The sequence below is a fragment of the Gopherus flavomarginatus genome, chromosome 8, assembly GCF_025201925.1.
Source record: "Gopherus flavomarginatus isolate rGopFla2 chromosome 8, rGopFla2.mat.asm, whole genome shotgun sequence".
In the NCBI taxonomy this organism is placed as follows: Eukaryota; Metazoa; Chordata; order Testudines; family Testudinidae; genus Gopherus; species Gopherus flavomarginatus.
The window spans coordinates 79,692,069-79,713,262 of record NC_066624.1 but is presented as its reverse complement, the minus strand read 5'-3'; the positions used below and the strand labels follow the sequence as shown (position 1 = coordinate 79,713,262).

Genomic DNA, 21,194 nt, shown 5'->3' with positions numbered 1-21,194 from the left:
AGAGCATGTAAGCTATTAAGTACAGTTTTATTGTAACAGCAGTAACCCACTAATGCCACAATTTTCAGTATTTTGTAAAATCTTGTTCAATTCACAAAATGCCCATTCTCCTTTTAAATACTGCAACATAATCCCATACCACTGAACTCTTAGCCATTACTCACTCACTTGGCTAGGTGTGCCTTTATTTAAGTGCAGTGCTGGTGCAGATTCTCCCAAGAGAGATTTAAGTGGTTTCACCTCAGGTGTGCTGCTTGTACTACTAGCAGAGGACCCTGATATAGATGCATGGACTGATGCCACAACCTTAGCTTGTTCTGGAGGAACATACCTAAGTTGAATAAGAGTAAAAATTATTTAATATTTAACATAAGTTTTGTTCCAACATCCATTATAATGGTAGCACAGGGATCAAAAGTTTTTGCTCTGAGGTCTGAGATTTGCTATTTTAAGCTCTGAACCTATGTCAAATAGTACTACTGGTCTGATGGTCCAGTCACCATTTTAGTGTCCCATCTCTCAATGACTGGGGTTACAAAAGCTTGAGATTCCAGTTTTCCAATGTTTTATAGCAGTCGTTTTCAACCTGTGGCACGCAGAGACTGTGTCTAAGGGGTCCGCAAAAGATGACTATAAAAATAAAGTTTCAGATCCCAGAAAAGGCATACCTTTGATCTATCAAAAGTAGCTGAATGCCCCCGACCTACAGGTCAAAACCCAGAAGTGTTGTTACCACCACAAAAGCTCACAGGTTAGCACCCTCTCTCACGCTTTGTTAAATGCTATGCCGAAGACATGGAACATTTATAGCTGAGTTCTGTTCAGTCAGTTTTCAGTCTAAGATTCCTATGGTAGGGGCCTGAGGACCACAAGTTGAATTTCCAAATGGTCTCCCCCTCCATTTGAAATTTTTTAGGGGTCCACAAATGAAAAAAAGTTTTAAAAAAAGCACGTTAAAAAAAAAATCACATCTACTTCAACTCAAAAGTGATGTTAACAGTCCCTAATCTCAATCAACTGTCAGGGTTTGAACCATTGTTGTATATTCTATTGAAGTCTGACATCCTAGCTTTTAAGTCACGTGAGCTGGAATGGAAGGAGATGAAGCAAGATGTTGAAAACACTTCTTTAAAACTCAGATTGAGTTATAAATCATTATTAAATATTCGCTTTACAGAGCTTCAATATTTTTACAAAACCCAAGTAAATATTTTTACTGTCACTGTAGTTCCATCCCAGGGACTGTTTATAGTGACATCAGTAGCAGTATAGGACTTAAACTATTACAGTTTCCTTGTTCGAGATGAATTATATGATTGCCCTGTTAAGTGGAAAACATACAAAACTTTTAAAGAAAATAGTCTGATAACTTCTCCACTTAAATGAGCTGTAATAGCTCTTACACTCTATTCAGCAACCAACCATCTATGTAATAAAGCCAATATATTCAGACAAGTCTGCCACATATACAAGAGGAAAAACGAACAGCCCTCCTGACAAGCAAACGTAGTAGAGCTGTTAGCGAATGAGCAGAACACAAAAGCTTCTATACTGCCCTATCTTAAAGCCACTCTGCGGGAAACAGCAGAAGCTGCCCTTGTGAGCAGAAAATGACTTCCACACCTGCAGAGTGCAACAGTCTTGTGAAGCCTCAGCAGCTGCTGAGGAAGTTTGGATCCGAGTTCAGACCTCTAGGAAGGCGGCCACGAAAAAATAACTGACACCCTGTATCCCATGTTCACCGCTTTTATATGGTTATATATTTTGTACAAAGTACGCCTTGTGAGGTGTTATTTGTAAACTCAACCTGCTGATTATTGTCCTGTTGAAATGCGTGTTACACTGCATGTGAAATTATGAGATTTTGCTGTATGATTGTTACTGGAATGTGTCGCAATTCTGGATAATACCCATAAGCCAATTCCTCAGACTCAGACATACTAGCATGCCAGAAAAGTGCTAAAGAACCATTACCTGCTGGTGGGTTGTAAACAGGAAATTTACAACTCATCTGAAAAGACAGTTTGAAGCTCATGTACATCATGGAGCTGCCTGCCCACACGACTCAGCAAGGATTTTTCCAACACACAAGGGTTGGGGTATAAGACTAGCGGGGCGCAAAATGGCTCTAGCCACCTCCCTGCTCATAACATCAGTGAATACCTAAAGAACACGTAACTAATGAGAGTGGTCCCAGGCTGAAAGGAAACCTAGCCTGTGAACTAATGATTGCCTGCAGCAGCTGGTGTGGTAAGAATGATGTTTGCTTCAAACCTTATTTAGCTTGGTAAAGTTTAGGAATTACCTTGAAATTTTCTCTTTTTATTTCTTTTGTAACCAATTCTAACGTCTATGCCATACTAATTATAAAAACTTAAAATCTACGTGTCTGCAGTTAATAAAACCTTCTTTTATTATTTTATCTAAGCCAGTGTGTTTGATTCAAGTATCTGGGGAATCTCTACTGTAAAAGAGATTGGTAGCCCCGCTTAACAGCTTACAAGCAGCCAGTAGGGGGAAGCAGAAGCCTCACGTATACAGTAACCTGAACTTTTGAACTCTTTTTTTCCTTCTGCCTCAAAGCAGAGAAAACTTGCTTCAAACCAGTTTTTACTGAACAGATAACAGAACCCTGAGGTTTGACACCTACCAATCAAGTGTTAACATGCAAGGGTCTTTGTCTAAAAGTGTATAAAAGCCTTGAGAAATTTGTATGGAATAGGGTCTTTGTACTAAAGAATAAAGCATCTTTTCCTTATCCCTGTCAGGCTGTTATTGGCTCTCAGCTAGGCAGACCCAATATTTCAGTAACACTACTCAGGTCAACAGGACTGGTGCCTATTTATTAGGCACAGTTGGAATGACAGACTAATTATGAGCTTGTACTGTCCAGTGGGGCTACTGAACAGTACAAGAGAAGGCTGGGCCTGAGGGATATGTGGGTGTTGCCTTATATGTGTTTCATGGAGGCTGGGCATAGATTCATATACTCAGTTGGGAGTGATTCTGTATGCTGGTGGTGTGAATGAGCAGACTCTGGAAGGGTTTGCTGTTCACTAGCAAAGGCTGGAGAGCTAAGGGGACACAGCAGTCCCTGGGGAATGTCACACTAACATATGTGGTGCATCTACTAACAAAAGTCCATGTCTTCATAACATTTTAAATGAATGTCTAGGTTTGGCAATGTTCAGACTATGCAGATGTAATGTTTAGTGCTTTACAATGCCCAGGTCTATCCGACAGACTTATATCAGTACAACTCTGTTGCTGGGCAAAGTAGGTACGACAACCTCACCACCGGTGTAGATAGTGCTATGTCATCGGGAGAGCTTCTCCCACTGACATAGCTCCCGTCTCTTGTGAAGGTGGATTAACTATGCCAACAGGAGAAGCTATCCTGTTGGCATAGCAGCAGCATCACTAAAGTGTGGCAGCTGTGCCGCCACAGTGCTGTACGTGAAGACAAGTCCAAAGTCTTCCATAAGGTATAGTGCCTTCTTTAAAAATTGAGAAGTCTAAGCTCTTTTCAGCCACAAAGTAACACTCATTTTTAAATCACAATGAAAGACTGACTTTAGTCAGAAATTTACAGTAAACCCAAAAGGGATTTCTGGTTACAGAAAAAACACAACAAAATTAGTTTTCTATCAAAACTAACAGAAAGTGTTAGCTTAGCTTACCATCTTTTCTTTTCATATTTTTCCTGTAGAAACTCCTTAACTTTCTGTGGATCTCTGAAGTCTGGAATTGCTGATGATCGATCATCAAATAATCCTAGCCAAATCTGTTTACATACCTTATTTGAAGGGAATAATGGAGGAGGGAGAGGGAAAAAGAGAGAAATCAGTATTAAAATAACTTTCAAGTTCAAATTTATATTTTCATTCTAAATTTACAACCATAGATAGAATGCATAATTTTTTGAATATCCATTCTTACCATGTTTATTTGCAAAGGATTTGTCTGACACTATTTGATATTTCAGCCAAGTGTGAGTGTATAGTGCACTGTTTAGATGTTGCAAGGCTATTGATCTCAGCAAGGCAAACAGAAATCCTAGTCTCTTATTTAACAGGCACAAACAGGAAGTACTTGATTTTGAAAGTACTCCCAATGGTGTAACACATCTAACTGCCATTTTTGTCTTTAGCAAATACTCCTCCCTGAAGTCTACACATTCAAACCACAGACAAGATTCTGTCCTGCTTCTCTGTTCAGCTTACAGTGACTTGTAAAGTTTGGAAGACCCCCAACTCATTAATTATATTTGTGTGCATTTGTTTTTAAAAGTCTTTTGAGTTTTTAAAATTTACCAATATACAGTGCTTTGTATTTAGCTGAACAAAACAAATTCCTGTCTAATATATGAGGAGCTTATGGAACAGCAAGGTTTCCTAGAAAAAATTAACATACGGTGTTTAAAAATATCAAAGATTTAACACAAACAGAAGTGTCTCAAACTGGTCCTGTTCCTTCAATGGTACAAATTAATAAAGTCAAGGAGAGAATGAAGACTCCCTCAGCCTTTATTGCCAGTAGTTTTTATAACTCAGCAAAAAACAGAATTAGCAGCTGAATACTTTGCATTAATTACTTTGTACTCAGCAAAAGAGGAACGAATAGAAAAGTAACCCAGCAAGGGTGAGGGCAGAGAGACAAGTTATCTTGCTTGATTAAAGGTTTTTGGTTTGGGTTTTTTTAAAACCTCACAGTTCCTCAAATAGGGTTACAGCATATCCTTCTGCCAACAATTTAGAGTCCCCCAGTGACAAAGAGCAAGTTCATTCCCCATCTCAAAGTTTCTAAAGTATATTTTTAAAAAGTCAAATCTTTAAAAAATATACACAAATAAGTTAGTGGGAATATGCATTTCTACTGCCACGTATTACATATTTTCAACAAAAGTCTCACATTATCAGATAAACTCTGAGTACAATGATGCAATGACAGATTATTCCTGGGACCACATTCTATTTTAATCATAAGGTTAAAAAAGGATTGTCAAACTTAGTGCTTTACTTCTAAGCACTCGTTCTAAACTACACAAACACACATACATATAGTAATTTGCACCCCAAAAAAACCTCAAAGGTCTTTATTAATTTGAGTTATATAACCTAAAAAAGTTCATAAAGGTCACTTCATCCATTACTGAAATAAAGCCAATGAAGTGAAAGGTGGCAACTCTTTGATAATAGTACAAGAAATGGATAACTTATTTAATTAAAGCTGCCCAGGAAATACAAGTGGGAAGAAAGTGATTACTAAAGCTGGAATTTAGCCAAGACAAAGGAGTAAATATTCCTACAAAAAGTGCAACTCGAATCTTTAATGGCCACAAATCTCTTCTGGAACACACTGACAGCACAGTGCACTGGCATAATAGATTAAGAGGGTCATGTTCCACTTTCTGAATCATAAGCACTGCTTCCTATATCATAGCTGAGTGCCAGTTTAATACATTCTGTCGGACTTTGAATTTGGCTTTAAGTACGTTCATCCATGGTAAAAGGACTGATTCAGGTCAGCGGCGTCCAACCTTTTCAGTCTGAGTTTGGAAGATATTTCAGGAAGGTGGAGGGGGCACTAGAAGTACTTTTGGGAAGATTCTGTACTCTTTGCATCACTCAGGTTGTTTAAAGAAAACAGAAGCCATCCCAGAAATCCCTTGCTAGGGATTCCCTTCATGTGGAGTTCCCAGAAGGCAGAGCAAGCACATGCCAGGGGTCTACACTAGCATTACTACTTTGTCGCTATAGCTATGCCAGTATACCCTACCAGCAAAGTACTACTCATGTGAACTGCGCTTGTATCAGCAAAACTATTGTTTTGCCAGTATTGCTTATTCCATTCACTAACTACATAAATACACGCTGGCTTTAAATGCAAAACATGTTTTGCTAAATTTTCTTCTGCATCTAGCACATTTTATGGTAGTTTTATTGCGCTAATAAACAAGTTTAAAATGCTGGGTTTGTGCATTAATTGATTTCCAATTTTTATTCAAATACGGCTTGAGACAAACATCAGTTGGTATGTCTAACTACAATCTTAAATGAATCTAGATTAGGTCAATTTACAGTCTCTGCAGTAATTACTGCTGATGTGCACACAACCATCCTTCTGTCAGTGGTGGGCATCCTCACCAGGAACACTTCCACCAACTGAAGAGGGGCAGCATAGAGGCTGGGAGCCAGGGCTCTCTGCTCTGCACAGCTCCCCATTGGAAGCGGGGATGGTGGGGAAGCTGTCTGGTGCTTCTCAATTCCCTGCTGCTAGCCTAAGGTGACCAGACAGCAAGTGCAAAAAATCGGAACCAGGGGAGGGGGTAATAGGAACCTATATAAGAAAAAGACCCAAAAATTGGGACTGTCCCTATAAAATCAGGACATCTGGTCACCCTATGCCAGTCACTAAGGGCTTCTCGCCTCCAGCAGGGAGATCCATGACTAGAGTCCAGTCAGCTGCTGTGCTCCCCAGCAGGAAGCTGAGGGGGCAGCCGAATGCCCAGCTGGGAGCCTAGGGGGCAGCCCAGCTTGGAGCAGGGAGTCTGGCTTTCTTGTCAATTTCACAGCTCTAGGAGCCATGAAATTGACAAGACAGCCAACAGAGGATATAAGCAAGGCAGTGTCTACACTGACACATCACCCTACCCACACCAAAGTCACTCCACCTCTGTGAGTGATGTTGGGCTTGTTATGTCAGTATAGTAGGGCACTTACATCAGCAGGAGCAAGGCTGTACACTGTGTACACTGACTAAGTTAGATCAACATAAGCTGCCTTATGTTGACCTAACTGTGTACTGTAGAGCAGGGCAGAGTTTCACAAGTATTTTTTAACCTTCAAGAATTAAACTTGCAGTAGATTTCTTGGAAGTAGACTAATTTATTTTTATTGTTCAAATACACCTAAACACAAAAGCAGTAACTTGACTAAAGTTTCTATGATTCACTCTATCCCTTTTTAAATTAAACGCATGTTATAAGGGCTAGCTTTGACAGAATCCCTGCCTCACTTCCAGGCATCACTCATAGGTTTTACCTCTTCACTTCTTCCAGCAACACACAAACTGTGGCCTTGTCTACACCACAAAGTTGCAGTGCTGGTGAGGGGGTTGCAGCGCTGCAACTTAGGAGGTGTACACATCTGCAGGGCATTACCAGCACTGCAACTCCCTGTTTGCAGCGCTGGCCGTACACCCGGTCGAACCTCGAGTGTAGAGGATCCAGCGCTGGTCATCAGGTGTAGACACTCACCAGCGTTTTTCTTGACCTCCGTGGAATAAGCAGGTATCCCAGCATACCTGAGGAAGCCTCTCTGGTAATCAAGCAGGTCTCCTTCCCCGCGGTGTGCTCTGGCGTTCCCCGAACCCCCCCGCAAGCAGGTCTCCTTCCCCGCGGTGTGCTCTGGCGTTCCCCGAACCCCCCCGCAAGCAGGTCTCCTTCCCCGCGGTGTGCTCTCGCGTTCCCCGAACCCCCCCGCAAGCAGGTCTCCTTCCCCGCGGTTTGCAGGGGGGTTCGGGGAACACCAGAGCAAACCGCGGGGAAGGAGACCTGCTTGCAGGGGGGTTCGGGGAACACCGGAGCAAACCACGGGGAAGGAGACCTGCTTGCAGGGGGGTTCGGGGAACGCGAGAGCACACCGCGGGGAAGGAGACCTGCTTCCCCGCGGTGTGCTCTCGCGTTCCCCGAACCTCCCTGCAAGCAGGTCTCCTTCCCCGCGGTTTGCTCTCGCGTTCCCCGAACCCCCCTGCAAGCCGCCCAACAGCGCTGCAGTGTGGCCACATCTAACACCACTTGCAGCGCTGGTTGCTGTAAGTGTGGCCACTCTGCAGCGCTGGCCCTATACAGCTGTACTAATACAGCTGTAACAACCAGCGCTGCAAAATTGTAGATGTAGACATACCCTGTGAGTATTAAGCACAATTTGGGGAGGGACGGAGGACACACATAGCTCCACTGTTATGCACATAATCAATTTGTTTCCCTTTTGTTAGGGTAAATACAGGCATTGTTTGGGTTAAGCATTGCAGCTTTATTTCACTATTCCCAAACTTCAGGGATGCAAATTAAGTTTATCACTAAGGTTACATTAACAAAAAGAATGGAAACAGCAGAGATGATACTCACATGATGATATTTGTATCAACTATTAATGAAAGGATTACATATTACAGCTAAAAGTCAAACTGGGGCCTCGGCTACACTGGCGCTTTACAGCGCTGCAACTTTCTCACTCAGGGGTGCGAAAAAACACCCCCCTGAACGCAGCAAGTTACAGCGCTGTAAAGCGCCAGTGTAAACAGTGTCCCAGCGCTCGGAGCATGGCTCCCAGTGTTGTAAGCTAATCCCCTCAGGGAGGTGGAGTACCAGCAGCGCTGGGAGAGCTCTCTCCCAGCGCTGGCGCCGCAACCACTCACTTTGGAGTTTCGAGTGTAGCCGAGCCCTATAACAAAAGCCCTTTGAAGAGTTGTGTGTTAAAGCTTATGCAAGGCAAACCTTAAAGGGCATAGACTATGTCTGCATTAAGTATCATCCTACGGTCTCAGATGTTTCTTATTCTAAAAAGTGATGCATGTGCCAAATTTAACTCAATTACACTCAAATTGCATGTATCTGATACGCTGTAGAGCGGTGGTGATCATTTAGTATTTGTGTCATGATAGCACCAAGATGCTCCATTGAAGAACATACTGTTGAGGCTGTTCACTGACATGGACCCAGTCCTGAAAATTTCAGAATCTAAAAAAAGTTTGCTTCAAACCTTCGATTGTAATCTACAGTACAACCATGAAATTCTTCCTTGTCATAAACAAATACTTAAGGGTTAATGTCTCTTTTACCTGTAAAAGGTTACAAGCAGTGAACCTGGACCACCTGACCAGAGGACCAATCAGAAGAAAAGATACTTTCAAATCTCGGTGGAGGGAAGTCTTTGTTTTGTGTTGTTTGTCTGTCTGTTGTTTCTCTGAGTTCTGAGAGGGTAACCAGACGTACCTACAGCCTCTCTAATTTTCTATTCAAATAGTAAGTACCAGTAAAAGGCAGTTTAGTCTTTTTGATTGTTTTCTTTATTTGCACGTGTGTTTTGCTGGAATGATTTTAATGTGTATTTGTGCTGGGGGAAGGCTCCTCTCTAGAGTCTATAAGCTGAAAGACCCTGTAACATTTACCATCTAAATTACAGAGACAACTTTTACTTTTTTTTCTCTCTTTATAAAAGTTTTTTCTTTTTAAGACTCAATTGGTTTTTTTCCCCTTGTTGAGGCTCAAGGGAATTGAGTCTGTACTCACCAGGGAATTGGTGGGAGACAGGGAGAGAGAAGGGAGGGTGGGGGAAGGTGGAATCCCTGTTTTAGATTCATGGACCTTGAATCTGTGTTACCTCTTGGGGAGGGGAAAAGAGGAGGGGGGGAAGGTGCATTCCTCTCTGTTTTAAGATTCAAGGAGTTTGAATCACAGTGATCTTCCAGGGTAACCCAAGGAGGGAAAGCCTGGGATAGGCAACGGTGGGGGAAAGGGTTTACTTTCCTTGTGTAAGATCCAGGGGGTCTGGGTCTTGGGGTCCTCTGAGAAGGTTTTGGGAGGACCAGAGTGTACCGGGCATTGCAAGTCCTGGTTGGTGGCAGCACTACAAGATCTAAGCTGGTAATTCAGCTTAGGGGGATTCATGCTGGTACCCCATCTTTTGGACACTAAGGTTCAGAGTGGGGGTTATACCCTGACATTCCTGTAGTCCTTTTAGAATAGCAATGATAGACACACATCTGGTGCATTTTTAAAAACTGAAAAGTTATGTAATGTAAGAGCAGGCACAGCACATAAAGGATTAATTACATGGAGAAAAAAAAACAGTGCCACAATGAAAATAGAAAAAAAAGTTTTAAAATAGCAGAGACTAGGAAATGCTGGTAAATCAGAAATCACAAAAACATTTAAAAACAGATATAGTACTTGTTTTTAGTGTTCTAGTTTAAGAGTCAAAATATCCAAATAATGAAAACACTGATTTGAAATTTTAACATAATTTACTCAAACTGTAACCTAGCTGGAACATATAAACTTTAGACTTGCTAAACATTTTGGTGACTAAACCTTTTAACTGCTGCCTCGCTGGTAAGTGGGCCATGAGATAATGCACCCAAAGAGACACTTACAGTATCTGAAAGCTATTAGGAAAAATTCTTAAGTGAACAATCAGATACAATAGTGTATGCCGGGGATTCTCAAACCTTCTTTGCTGAGAGAGACTTTCTTTGACAGTACCTAGGGCCACGATGTCCCCACATCGTCCCCACCCACTTCCAATCATCCATACTATGTCACCCTTACTTCTGTACTGCTTTGCTGGCGGCGCAGCCTTCAGAGCCGGGCATGCAGGCTGCAGCCACCACTTTCTGACCACCTCGCTTTGGTGGCAGCATAGAAATAAGCATGACAATACTGTGACGACCCAAAAGGGGGTTGCAAGCCTATTGTAGGGGGAAGACCCCCAGTTTGACAAATGCTTGTGTATGCTAAAGGAAACATGGTCAGCAGAGATCACTTGCATTGGGAATCAACCACACAAATTCCAGGCCTAAAATGGTACTTAAGTCTCATCAAGACCAGCCTTAACTGACTTGCAAACATGAAAGACTACACTGTAGTTCAAGCTTTGACCTCACTGATAATTCCCAATCATTCACCAAGATAAATGAAAAAGTTTCCTTTAATTAGCCATTGTCCCTTCAGCTATGATATTAAGTGTACCAAAAGATAGAATCTCTAGCATTTTTCTATTTTGAATATTAGGTCTGGTCCATAGTTGTGTTACATGATCGTTCCCTACTGCACATATACCAATGCTTTGAGCTGGATTTAGCATCGTATTATGGAGATTATTCCACAATTTAAAAAGAATTGGTAGGCTGACTCAATTAAAGCTCACAATTCTAATATATTTCTCAAACTTCCATGGAAGAGACAATTCTTCATTCCTTCACCTTTATATCCTTCTAACACACAGAAATAACCCATCTCATCATGTAGTCAAACTACACAAACATCTCTTTTAATCTACCCTCATAAAACCTATTCAACCCCCTAATTACTGCTGTAGCTCTCTGGAATCCTTCCAGTTTATCACTGTCTTCTTGACCACAAGAGAAAAATATGTATACAGGTAGAGAGAGAAATGAAGACCATTATCTGTTCCTCAGCTGCCAAACTGTAAAAGGGGGATACTACTACTTTCTCTCTCACACTCCATCTTGTTTAGTTAGATTGCAAGATCTTCAGGGCAGAGACTATCTCATGCTTCAGGAAACACTCCTGCAGCAGGGCACAGCAGACAAATGGACTTAACTACCTGTAGTTTCAGCTTTTATTTTGAAAGGAGTGTGTCCCCTGCTGTTTTGGCTTTGGAGAAAGCCTTGAAAATGCTACTAGAGTGGAACTGATGCAGTAGCATCTTCCCAATTTCGGAGAGCCCAAAATGATAGTTTTTAGGTGTCAAGTGACCCATTAATTTCATCTGAATTAGGCAGCACAGACATCAAGGATGATACTTTAAAAGCAAATGCTTAACTTTTTCACTCAAAAGCATGCATAAAAGGAGAGCATGTATGTTATAAACATCTATTCCAGCATTTTCCAAAATGGGGGCACAAAGCAGTGCGGGAAATATATAAAGTAAGGCTAGGCCTACACACAAACTTTCACAATTATTTCTGCCAGGAGTATGTAGGGGTGTGATCCCAACATAGCTGTGCTGGGCAAGAGCCCCTGTAGAGATGCCATTATTTTGTTTATGTACATAAACAATTTGCAAAGCAAAAAACTAGAGATGACAACACAACAAAACTATGTTTCAAACCGGAATACTCATGGCAGGAAAAATTTGGAAATAGTTTCCTTGCATAAGCAAGTTATAACTGTTTAATAACTAGTTTTGACATCAGAAGTGCTGAATTACTAATCGCAGTAGAGTAAAAAGAATTGTATGCTTCCAGTAATAATGACATCTGAAAGTACGTTTTCTATAAAGTCAGGTTGAGTCAATAGTTAAACCTGTAACTTGCTTTCTACTGCACAGTGTTATGAAAACTCGATCCCTCAAAATCCTTTCCCCCTGAAGTAGTTTCTCGAACATGGAGGGGAGTTAAGGGAGGTGAGAAGACTTCTGTTTAATTGGACAAGTAACTTGAGATTTGCAATTTAAAGATTGTCTACACCCAGTTTTTTCCAACAATTTAAAATCAGCAGAATAAACTAAACTGTTTAATCAGGGCCAACCCTTAGTGTGGACAGTTATACTGGCATCGGAGTGTTTAATCAGCATAACTTGTTTTGACTGTTAGTTAAACCAATGCAAAAACCAAAAGCTACCCCCACACATTTTTTGCACCAATGTAAGCATATTGGTTTAAAATTGGTAACTATTGGTCCCAAAAAACTGTGCAGACAAATTCTGAATGTAGACCAGTCCCTGGGGCAGAGGGGGTTTGATTATTTAAAGATTTGACTTCTAAAACATCAAAGATAGTTCAGTGTAGCAGCCCAGGTTTTATTTATCATTCCTGGACAAATGCTCTTCAAGGGTTCCAGTATTTAGGAACTTCAGGAAAGGCTGAAGAGTTGTGGTGAAGAGACCTAAACTTTCATTTAAAAAAAAATAAATAATAAATAATAATAAATAATAAATAATAAATAATAATAATAATAATAATAATAATAATAAGCAGCAGCCCTTCTCTTTCTGAAAAGGTTTTCAAAATGCAAACCAACGCAGCGGGTTTATGTCATGGAAATTTCTTTAAACAAAGAACAAAAACAATAGAAGAGTCTCTCAACCAGACACAGTTACACTTCTGCCTGTCAAACCTCTTGCATCCTTAGCTGTTAGCCATACATATTAGGACAAGGGTTCTCAAACTGGGGGTTGCGAGGTTATGTGGGGGTTGCAAATGCATACACAAAACAGAGCAACTGCTATCAAATATTTAAAATTTAGCATTTCAGAAAATAACCCGCTTTTCCGTCACAATGTAGTGTATTTACTTCAAATAGTATTGTAAACATAAATGCAGCAATCGTTGTTCCTAAATTTTTTATTTTTTATATATATATATATATATATATATATATATATATATATATATATAGGAAATTGGACTCTGGGGATTATAGTTGTGTGTCATCTTGAGACTAAAAAGATAGGATTGAGACAACATCAGAGGGCTTAATTGTTCAGCAGCTGAAGAGTTGCATTAAACCGCAGACTAATCAGAACACTGAGATGAGCAAAAAGGGATTTATAATTTAACAGATACACAGCAGGGACAAACTGAGGGAGGGCTTGTGGGTGCTATAGCCACCCTAAAATTTACCATAGGTCCTCTCACTCCATAACCACTCCTGCAAAGTTCAAATGTTACACAGAATAAGGATGCCATGGTATGGCACTGCCATCCTTACTTCTGTAATTTGCAGTGCTACTGGCAGCAGCACTGTCTTCAGAGCTGGGCGCCAAGCTAGCAACCACTGCTCTCCAGCTGCCCAGCTCTAAAGGCAGCACCACTGCCAGCAGCAGCACAGAAGAGTGGCAATGGGGCACGAAGTCTGCTGTGGGGAAAAAAAAGTGATATTGACAATTTTTATTCAGCCGTCCCCTCCCAGTATTAAACAGTAATTATTTTTTAAAAATAAAAAACTTTTCTGCTTATAGCAATTTGATAAAAAATGTATTTTAGTCTTAATTTAAATGCAGTGAGAAAAAGGTAAATTCATTTTCAGAGTTATAAATGTAGCAATTAAAACAATGTTCAATATAAAATGTTTTTAATGGGGGGGGGAAAAAAATCACACTCAGAAGCTTGCTGTCTGAAAGGGATCACAATACAAAAAATTTGAGAGCCACTATACTAGGGGAAGGTGGCAAAGAAACATCAGCAGAAAACAACATATATTAGATGGTTAATAAGTAATTGATATCAGTATTTTCCAGAGCAATTTTTCTTCCTCTCTTCCCTCTCCCTCAAAAAAGTTTAAGTACCAAAATAGTTCAACCGGACAAAAGAAAGTTTGATTTGGAAATGCTGCCACAGTGCCTCATGGGAGTTGTAGTTAGGATGTCTTACGTACCCCATTCTCTTCTACAGGCAGGGCCCTGGTCAGACTATATTTCCTAAGGTGCGCCAAGGGCCTCCTCTGTTCAAGACAGGAAACAGTATATCATGGTAGATTTAACTGAGCCAGGGAAACTGACCTATAAAGAATGAGGCACTGTGGCAACATAAACCTCCAAGGTCATCCCCTCCCCTCCTGGCCCTGAAAGCAGACACTTTCCACAAAAAAAAAAACAAAAAAAACTCATTTAGTCAAGAAGCCAGTTTTCCATCAAAAGTAATTTCAACATAAAAATTTTGACCTGCCCAATAACTATAGTATCCCAATGATTTGAATTGGTAGCTACTTATTTACAACCTAAACCCACAAAAGATTTATGACTTTGTTTTAATTTTAGTTAAACGTGGAAGTTGCAAGCTCTTCCACCTATATCAGGTATACCTATACCTTTTAACTTCAGCAATTGCAAAAAGAATAGAATGACATCAAGGTCATTCAGAGGCTACCTTCACAGAAGGCATAACTTCCACTACCTATGCCAGTGACTGAGTGACTCATGACTTTCATAAGGCCTCTAGCAAAACTGGCAGAGTTATCTTAATAATGGCTGTTTCAAACATTGTAGTCAGCTCTTGAAAAGCAGTCTTCATATGTTTCACAGAGATCCTTAAAACCAGATAAGGCTTGAAATTAGTGCTACAGACTCAGAACATACTATAGTAACACAGAGGTCAAATTCATAATATAAGAGCAAAAGGCATCCAATAAATTAGAGAAAAAAGCATTTCCCCCCACAACATGTGCATAATTTATGGATTGTACGGGAAAGAGGAAGAAGTGAAAAATATTATTAGTTCATGTGGAATGTGACTAACACATGATACGTTCCCCAAATTTAGTTGAACCTTAGTAACTTCGGCCCAAACCAGTGATCCACCTAGTCCAGTATTCTATTCTACAGTAGCTAGTGATGAGAACTTTCAGAGGAAGATGCAGAACCCTTTCCATCTCCATAGACTAGATTATTGTATAACAACCTGTCAACTGGGAAATATTCTTCCAAACCATAAGGTACGGGATGCCCAATTCCTTTCTGACATCATGAAGCACCTGTGCTTGCTGTTGTAATTATGAAAAGTCAGGAATCAGAATGAATGACCTTTGAGCTCTAGAAGAATTTCTGTAGTCCTAGTCATTTGATAAAGTTTGAACATCAGAGGATGACTATTCTAGTAATTTATAAACTATATGAAAGAATGCTTGATAGGTCTCAATAGCACTCTGTAGGAATTTTTTTTAGTGTGAAAGGGAGAAAAGCAAGTGTGTACTTTGATAGTCTTTGGACTTCCTGTGTCATGCCACCAAATGTGGGATTAAGTTTTTTAAAGTACATACTAAATTTGTTAATAATAAAGATGGAGAACGAAAGCCACCAGAAGCATAAATGGAGGATGTTACATACATATTTCTATATGCGGATGGTTACATGCTTGTTGCATGCACTCAGAGATTCTCTAGATCACTAGTAAGTTGTGGGTTTTGTTTTGTTTTGTTTTTGGGGGGTGGGAGGGAGGAGAGATGGGGAGGACAAAACCAAAACAAAACCACCACCATACTCCAAGGTGGTAATAGAGAGCACACACTAGACAAAGTGATCTTAACACTTAGGGACTAAAAAGTATGAGCATGTTGACACCGATTCCTTTCATGCCATACTTCCCATCAATTAACAGAACAAAAGAGGGTGCTTGGAATGAGTGAAGAAAAGGTGGTATATAAAAAGAGGTCTTATAAAAATTCTAATACACTGTGCTTCTTAACGTATTTGTTTCAGTCAGTGATAGCGAATCTTGGTTATGCAGCAACAAGTAGTCTATTCAATATAATGCCCTACAAAAGCTGAAACTTTAAATTGTAAGAATATACTCAGTTCTCCCATTGGGTACTTAATCTAGTCCTTTACAGTGCATACATAATTATTTCTTAGGCTGTCTCTACACTGGCAGAGCATTTTCGCCAAGAGTTTGGTTGCTGATAATAAAAGCACAAAGAAAATCTCTGGTGTGTGTTCACATTGTCTTCCACTGGCAGCATAGTATGTTCACACCTGCGGTACTCGCATCAGCAATGAGGGGAGTGTACTGGGAGTAGTTATCCCACATTGCAGCTCTCCCCCTTTTGCCACTAGCTCTTGTGGGAAGGTGGAGGGGCATCATGGGTCAGGGCTCAATGCGCCATGATGCACTGCTTTCTGTCCCAGCATTCCATGTGCTTCCATCTTCAGTTCATGGCATTTTTCCAAAGTCCCTTGTTTCCTGCTTGCCTCACCACACGAATGGATCCCACACACATCACAAATAGCAGTGGAGTTATTCTTGACATTACCAAGGCAATGGCAGTCACAGTTGCTGGACACTGTATCTGACATGGAAAGCAGCAACTTTAGATTGCTTTTGGCATTCACCGAGGAGCTGAACACAGTGGAATATCACTTTTGGGCTTGGGAAACTAACACAGAGTGGTTGGATCATATCATTATGCAGGTCTGGGATGACGAACAGCAGCTGCAGAACTTTCAGATGTGGAACTTTCCTTGAACTGTGTGCTGAACTTGCCCCAGCCCTGTGGTGCAAGGACACCCAAATGAGAGCTGCCCTCTTGGTGAAGAAGTGTGTGGAAATTGCAGTGTGGAAACTGGCAATTCCAGACTGCTACCAGTCAGTTGCGAACCAGTTTGGAATAGGGAAGTTGACTATTGGGGCTATGTTAATGCAAGCACGCAAGGCCATTAAATCGTATCCTACAGCGAAAGATCGTGACTCTTGACAAAATGCATGAAATTGTGGATGGCTTTGCAGCAATGGGATTCCCTAACTGTGGAGGAGCAATGGAATATGCCTGCCAACAACTACCAGGCACATCTTGAGTGACTTTAATTTTTATAATGTGCCAGTGAAAATGCACCCAACTGTTTCACATCTAAGTCACAAGTTAAGATGGATTACTCATGGATTCGGCCTTTTCAAAGAGCTGAACAAGGCTATCATAAATCACTAGACATTGTTACAGGTCAGGCATTTCTTTTAAAAACAATATATTTTTGATTGACAAATTGAGAAGAAACATTGTTTAGCCACAAAGGACAATAAGAGAAAGTGCCAAAAAAGACAGATTTAAGTATCTACTTGCCCTGATTTCCAGTAAACAGGCAGAACTGGCAAAGTTTTTTGGAATGGAGTGTTTAAAATTAGATGTCTAAAACCTTTGACGTCCAATGTCTAATCAGCTTTGTTAAAGAGCCCTGTATAGCAACAGCACTGACAAGAAACTGTTCAATTTCTCCTACAACATGAAATTATTTCTTCTTTCAAGATGTACATAAACTGTGCTACTTTGTGCAGCAAATTAGGCCAATAAGTAAGCTTTTCAATGGGGTACTCCAATTTGCTCAGACAGATTCTGGACTACTTTATATCTCAAGAGGACAACAGAAAACAAAATGCTTATTTAACAAATTAAGTATATTTTAATTGTACAATTTTTTTTGTTTTTTTATAAAACACTAAAGCACTATCCAAGAGATGCTCTGTAATCAACATTTATACTTCAGCTAAGTTTACTTAACTTTGACTAAAAAAAGACATCTACTCTTGTTGATCCTTCACTGGTAAGGACAAGCTACTGTGTCTCTAAGGCAACCTGAAACTAATTTACCCAGTGAGGCCCTCTGGTTTCTGGAGGAGCTTTAAGTCAAAGACGCATTTTGAACAGGGAACAATAAAATCAGTACAGTGATCACTGTATTTGTTTTGATATTAAATTCAAACTGCTTATGTTGTCTCATTCAATTTTCAATGTACTGAAGATTTTTGTATTGATAACAATACAAATGCAATACAAAAGCAATTAAATCAGGGAGTGGGGTTTGATGGTTTTGGCACCTTAAAAGGGAGTTTAGTATTATGGGAGAAACATATTAGCTGTATATTTCCGATATAGTTTTCCTTATGTAGTAAAAGAGCACCTATTTGCACCTCTTAGCCACTGTTGCAAACTTTGGAAAAAACACTCAAAGTGTGAGCAGAATATAGACCAATGAAAAGTTTTCTTGGCAATCTTAGTATTTTAAATGAAACTCAGATTCTAGAACATAATGCTGTGAACAAGAGGGTGGTATCTGTAGCAAATTCCATGATCACGGTTTTACATTGTGATCAGAACATTCAGGGCCCCAGCTACACCCCCTGCACCAACACAAAGCTACAATATTTTATAACATATTCAAGCCGTGACCTGAAGATTTGTGAAACTGCAAGACTATTCTGATTTAATAATTGATTTTAAGCAGTTAAGAGCCAAACAATTTCATAGACTAATAACGTCAGAGTTTGTTCAAGTCTGTCTAGAAATGATTGCCAGTCAAACTCTTCAGCAAGTGCTCTGTATCACTACTAAAAAAGCTTTTTAAAAGCTTTTCCTACTTCCATTCTTAAAGCTGAACCTGATTGTCATTAAAGAACAACCTGTTTCATGCTTATATTTTGTTATAAAGGATGATCATTTTTAGGGCTGTCAATCAATCAGTTAACTCATGCAATTAACTCAAAAAATTAATCATGATCAATCACAGGTTTAATTGCACTGTTAACCAATAACAGAATACCAACTAAATTTATTATAAATATGTTTGGATGTTTTTCTACATCAAATATATTGATTTCAATTACAACTCAGAATACAAAGTGTATAGTGCTCACTTTATATTATTTATTACAAACATTTGCACTGTAAAGTGAAACTGAATAGTATTTTTCAGTTCGTCTCATACCGTAGTACAATCTCTTCATCAAAGTGCAACTTACAAATGTAATTTTTTTTTAAAACATAACTGCACTCAAAACAAAACAATGTAAAACTTTAGAGCCTACAAGCTTCATGCATACCTACATGCTTCCATGCTGATGACTTGTTAAAAAAATGTGTTAATTAAATTTGTGACTGAACTCCTTGAGGGAGAACTGTACGCCCCCTGCTCTGTTCTACCCGCATTCTGCCATATATTTCATATTACAGCAGTCACAGATGATGACCCAGCACATGTTGTTCATTTTAAAGACACCTTCTGCAGATTTAACAAAACGCAAGGGAGGTACCAATGTGAGATTTCTAAATACAGCTACAGCACATCTCAAGGTTTAAGAATCTGAAGTACCTTCCAAAATCTGAGAGGGATAAGAGGTGGAACATGCTGTCAGAAGTCTTAAAAGAGAAAGATTACAGTGCAGAAACTATAGAACCTGAACCACCAAAAATGAAAGTCAACCTTCTGCTGGTGGCATCTGACTCATGATGATGAAAATGAACATGAGTCAGTCCGCACTGCATTGGATCATTATCAAGCAGAACCAGTCATCAGCATGGAAGCATGTCTTCTGCAATGGTGGCCAAAGCATAAAGGGACACACGAATGTTTAGCATATCTGGAACATAAATACCTTGCAACACTGGCTACAAAAGTGTCAGGTGACATTGTAAATAAGAAGCAGACAGCATTATCTCCTGTAAATATAAATAAACTTGTTTATTTTTGAGTGCAGTTATGCAACCAAAAACCCCTACATTTGTAAACTGCACTTTCACATTAGAGATTACAGTACTTATGAGGTGAACTGAAAAATACTATTTTTTATCCTTTTTACAGTGCATGTTTGTAATAAATGTAAAGTGAGCACTGCACACTTTGCATTCTGTGCTGTAATTTAAATCAATATATTCGAAAATGCAGAAAAAAAATCCAAAAATATAACAGAATATCAATTGACGTTTAACAGTGAGATTAATCAGTTTTTTTAATCTTGCGATTAATCAATTAATTTTGTTTGACAGCCCTAATCATTTTAAGTGACTTGCCTTGTCAACATTCTCCTGAAGCATAAGTAAGTAGCCTCTAATCCAGTAGCCTCCAACCTTTTTTTAAAAACAAATGCACGCACGAGATTGCTGTGGGTGTAGCAGGGGGTTGGGGTTTGGGAGGGGGTGCTGGCTCTGGACTTGAGTCAAGGGGTTCAAAGTGAGGAAGGGGGATTGCTCCGGCCTGAGCCTGGGGCAGAAGAGTGGGCTGCAGAAGGGGGCTCTGGGCTGAGCTTGGGGCAGGGGGATGGGGTGCTGTCTCTGGGAGGAGGGGGTCAGGACTGGTGCAAGGGGTCAGGGTGCAGAAGGGGGCTGAGAGGGGCTCAGGGTGCAGGCTTCTGCCAGGTGGCTCCCAGTTGGCGGCGCAGGAAGGCTAAGGCAGGCTTCCTGCCTGCCCCTGCTCCACGCCACTCCTGGAAGGGAGCCAATGCACCCCTGTGCCCCGCCTCCCTGGGGGGGGTGGGTGGCTCCATATGCTGTCCCTATGCATGCACCGCCCCCAGAGTTCCCACTGGCCACAGTATGCCGTTCCTGGCCAATAGAAGCTGCAGCAGCGCCTGCAGGAAGGAGTGGCATACAGCAACCCCTGACTCTCCCCTGGGTCCCCAGGCTGCTTCCAGGAGCGGCGTGGGGCCGGGGCAGGCAGGGAGCCTGCCTTAGCAGCAGTCCTGCTGTACCACCAGCTGGAGACTGCGATCAACTGAGAGAGTCTTCAGGATCGACCAGACAATTGCGTTCAACCAGTTCGTGACCTCTGCTCTAATCCATAATGCTGTAATACACCTCTACCCCAATATAAACACAAATTTGAATACAACACAGGAAAGCAATGGTCCGGGGGGGTGGGGGCTGTGCATTCCGGGGATCAAAGCAAGTTCGATGTAACGCGGTTTCACCTATAACGTGGTAAGATTTTTTGGCTCCTGAGGACAGCGTTATATCGGGATAGAGGTATACTTCCACTGTGGCTTCCGATAAGTTCTCTGCCCCCTTTCCTTCTGCTACCCTTCCTCCCCTCAAAGGCTTCAGGAACTAATTTTACTGACCTGTTTTCACTGATTTTTTGTAATGTGAACTAGAGATATAACAGCATGCAACAGATTTATTCTGTTTAAGATTCTTTGTCTTCAGACACTCGTGATGCCTTCAGTCTCCATGGATGGAACTTACTGGG

At 40.6% G+C, this 21,194-nt stretch overlaps 1 protein-coding gene across 8 annotated transcripts in view; it reads right to left on the bottom strand.

Annotated features, from left to right (window-relative positions):
* The window catches only part of AGFG1 (ArfGAP with FG repeats 1), a 75,429-nt gene that overhangs the window by 30,525 nt on the left and 23,710 nt on the right, over positions 1 to 21,194 (bottom strand). For all 8 annotated transcript variants that reach the window (XR_007775782.1, XM_050964048.1, XM_050964049.1 and 5 more), the window contains exons 3-4: positions 3,681 to 3,796; positions 169 to 331 (exon numbers count right to left, since the gene is read on the bottom strand). Coding sequence is in view for 7 of the 8 variants with exons in the window: in XM_050964048.1 (XP_050820005.1) it covers positions 169 to 331; positions 3,681 to 3,796 (279 nt within the window). In the remaining variant the exon portion in view is untranslated. The remainder of the gene's footprint in view (positions 1 to 168; positions 332 to 3,680; positions 3,797 to 21,194) is intronic.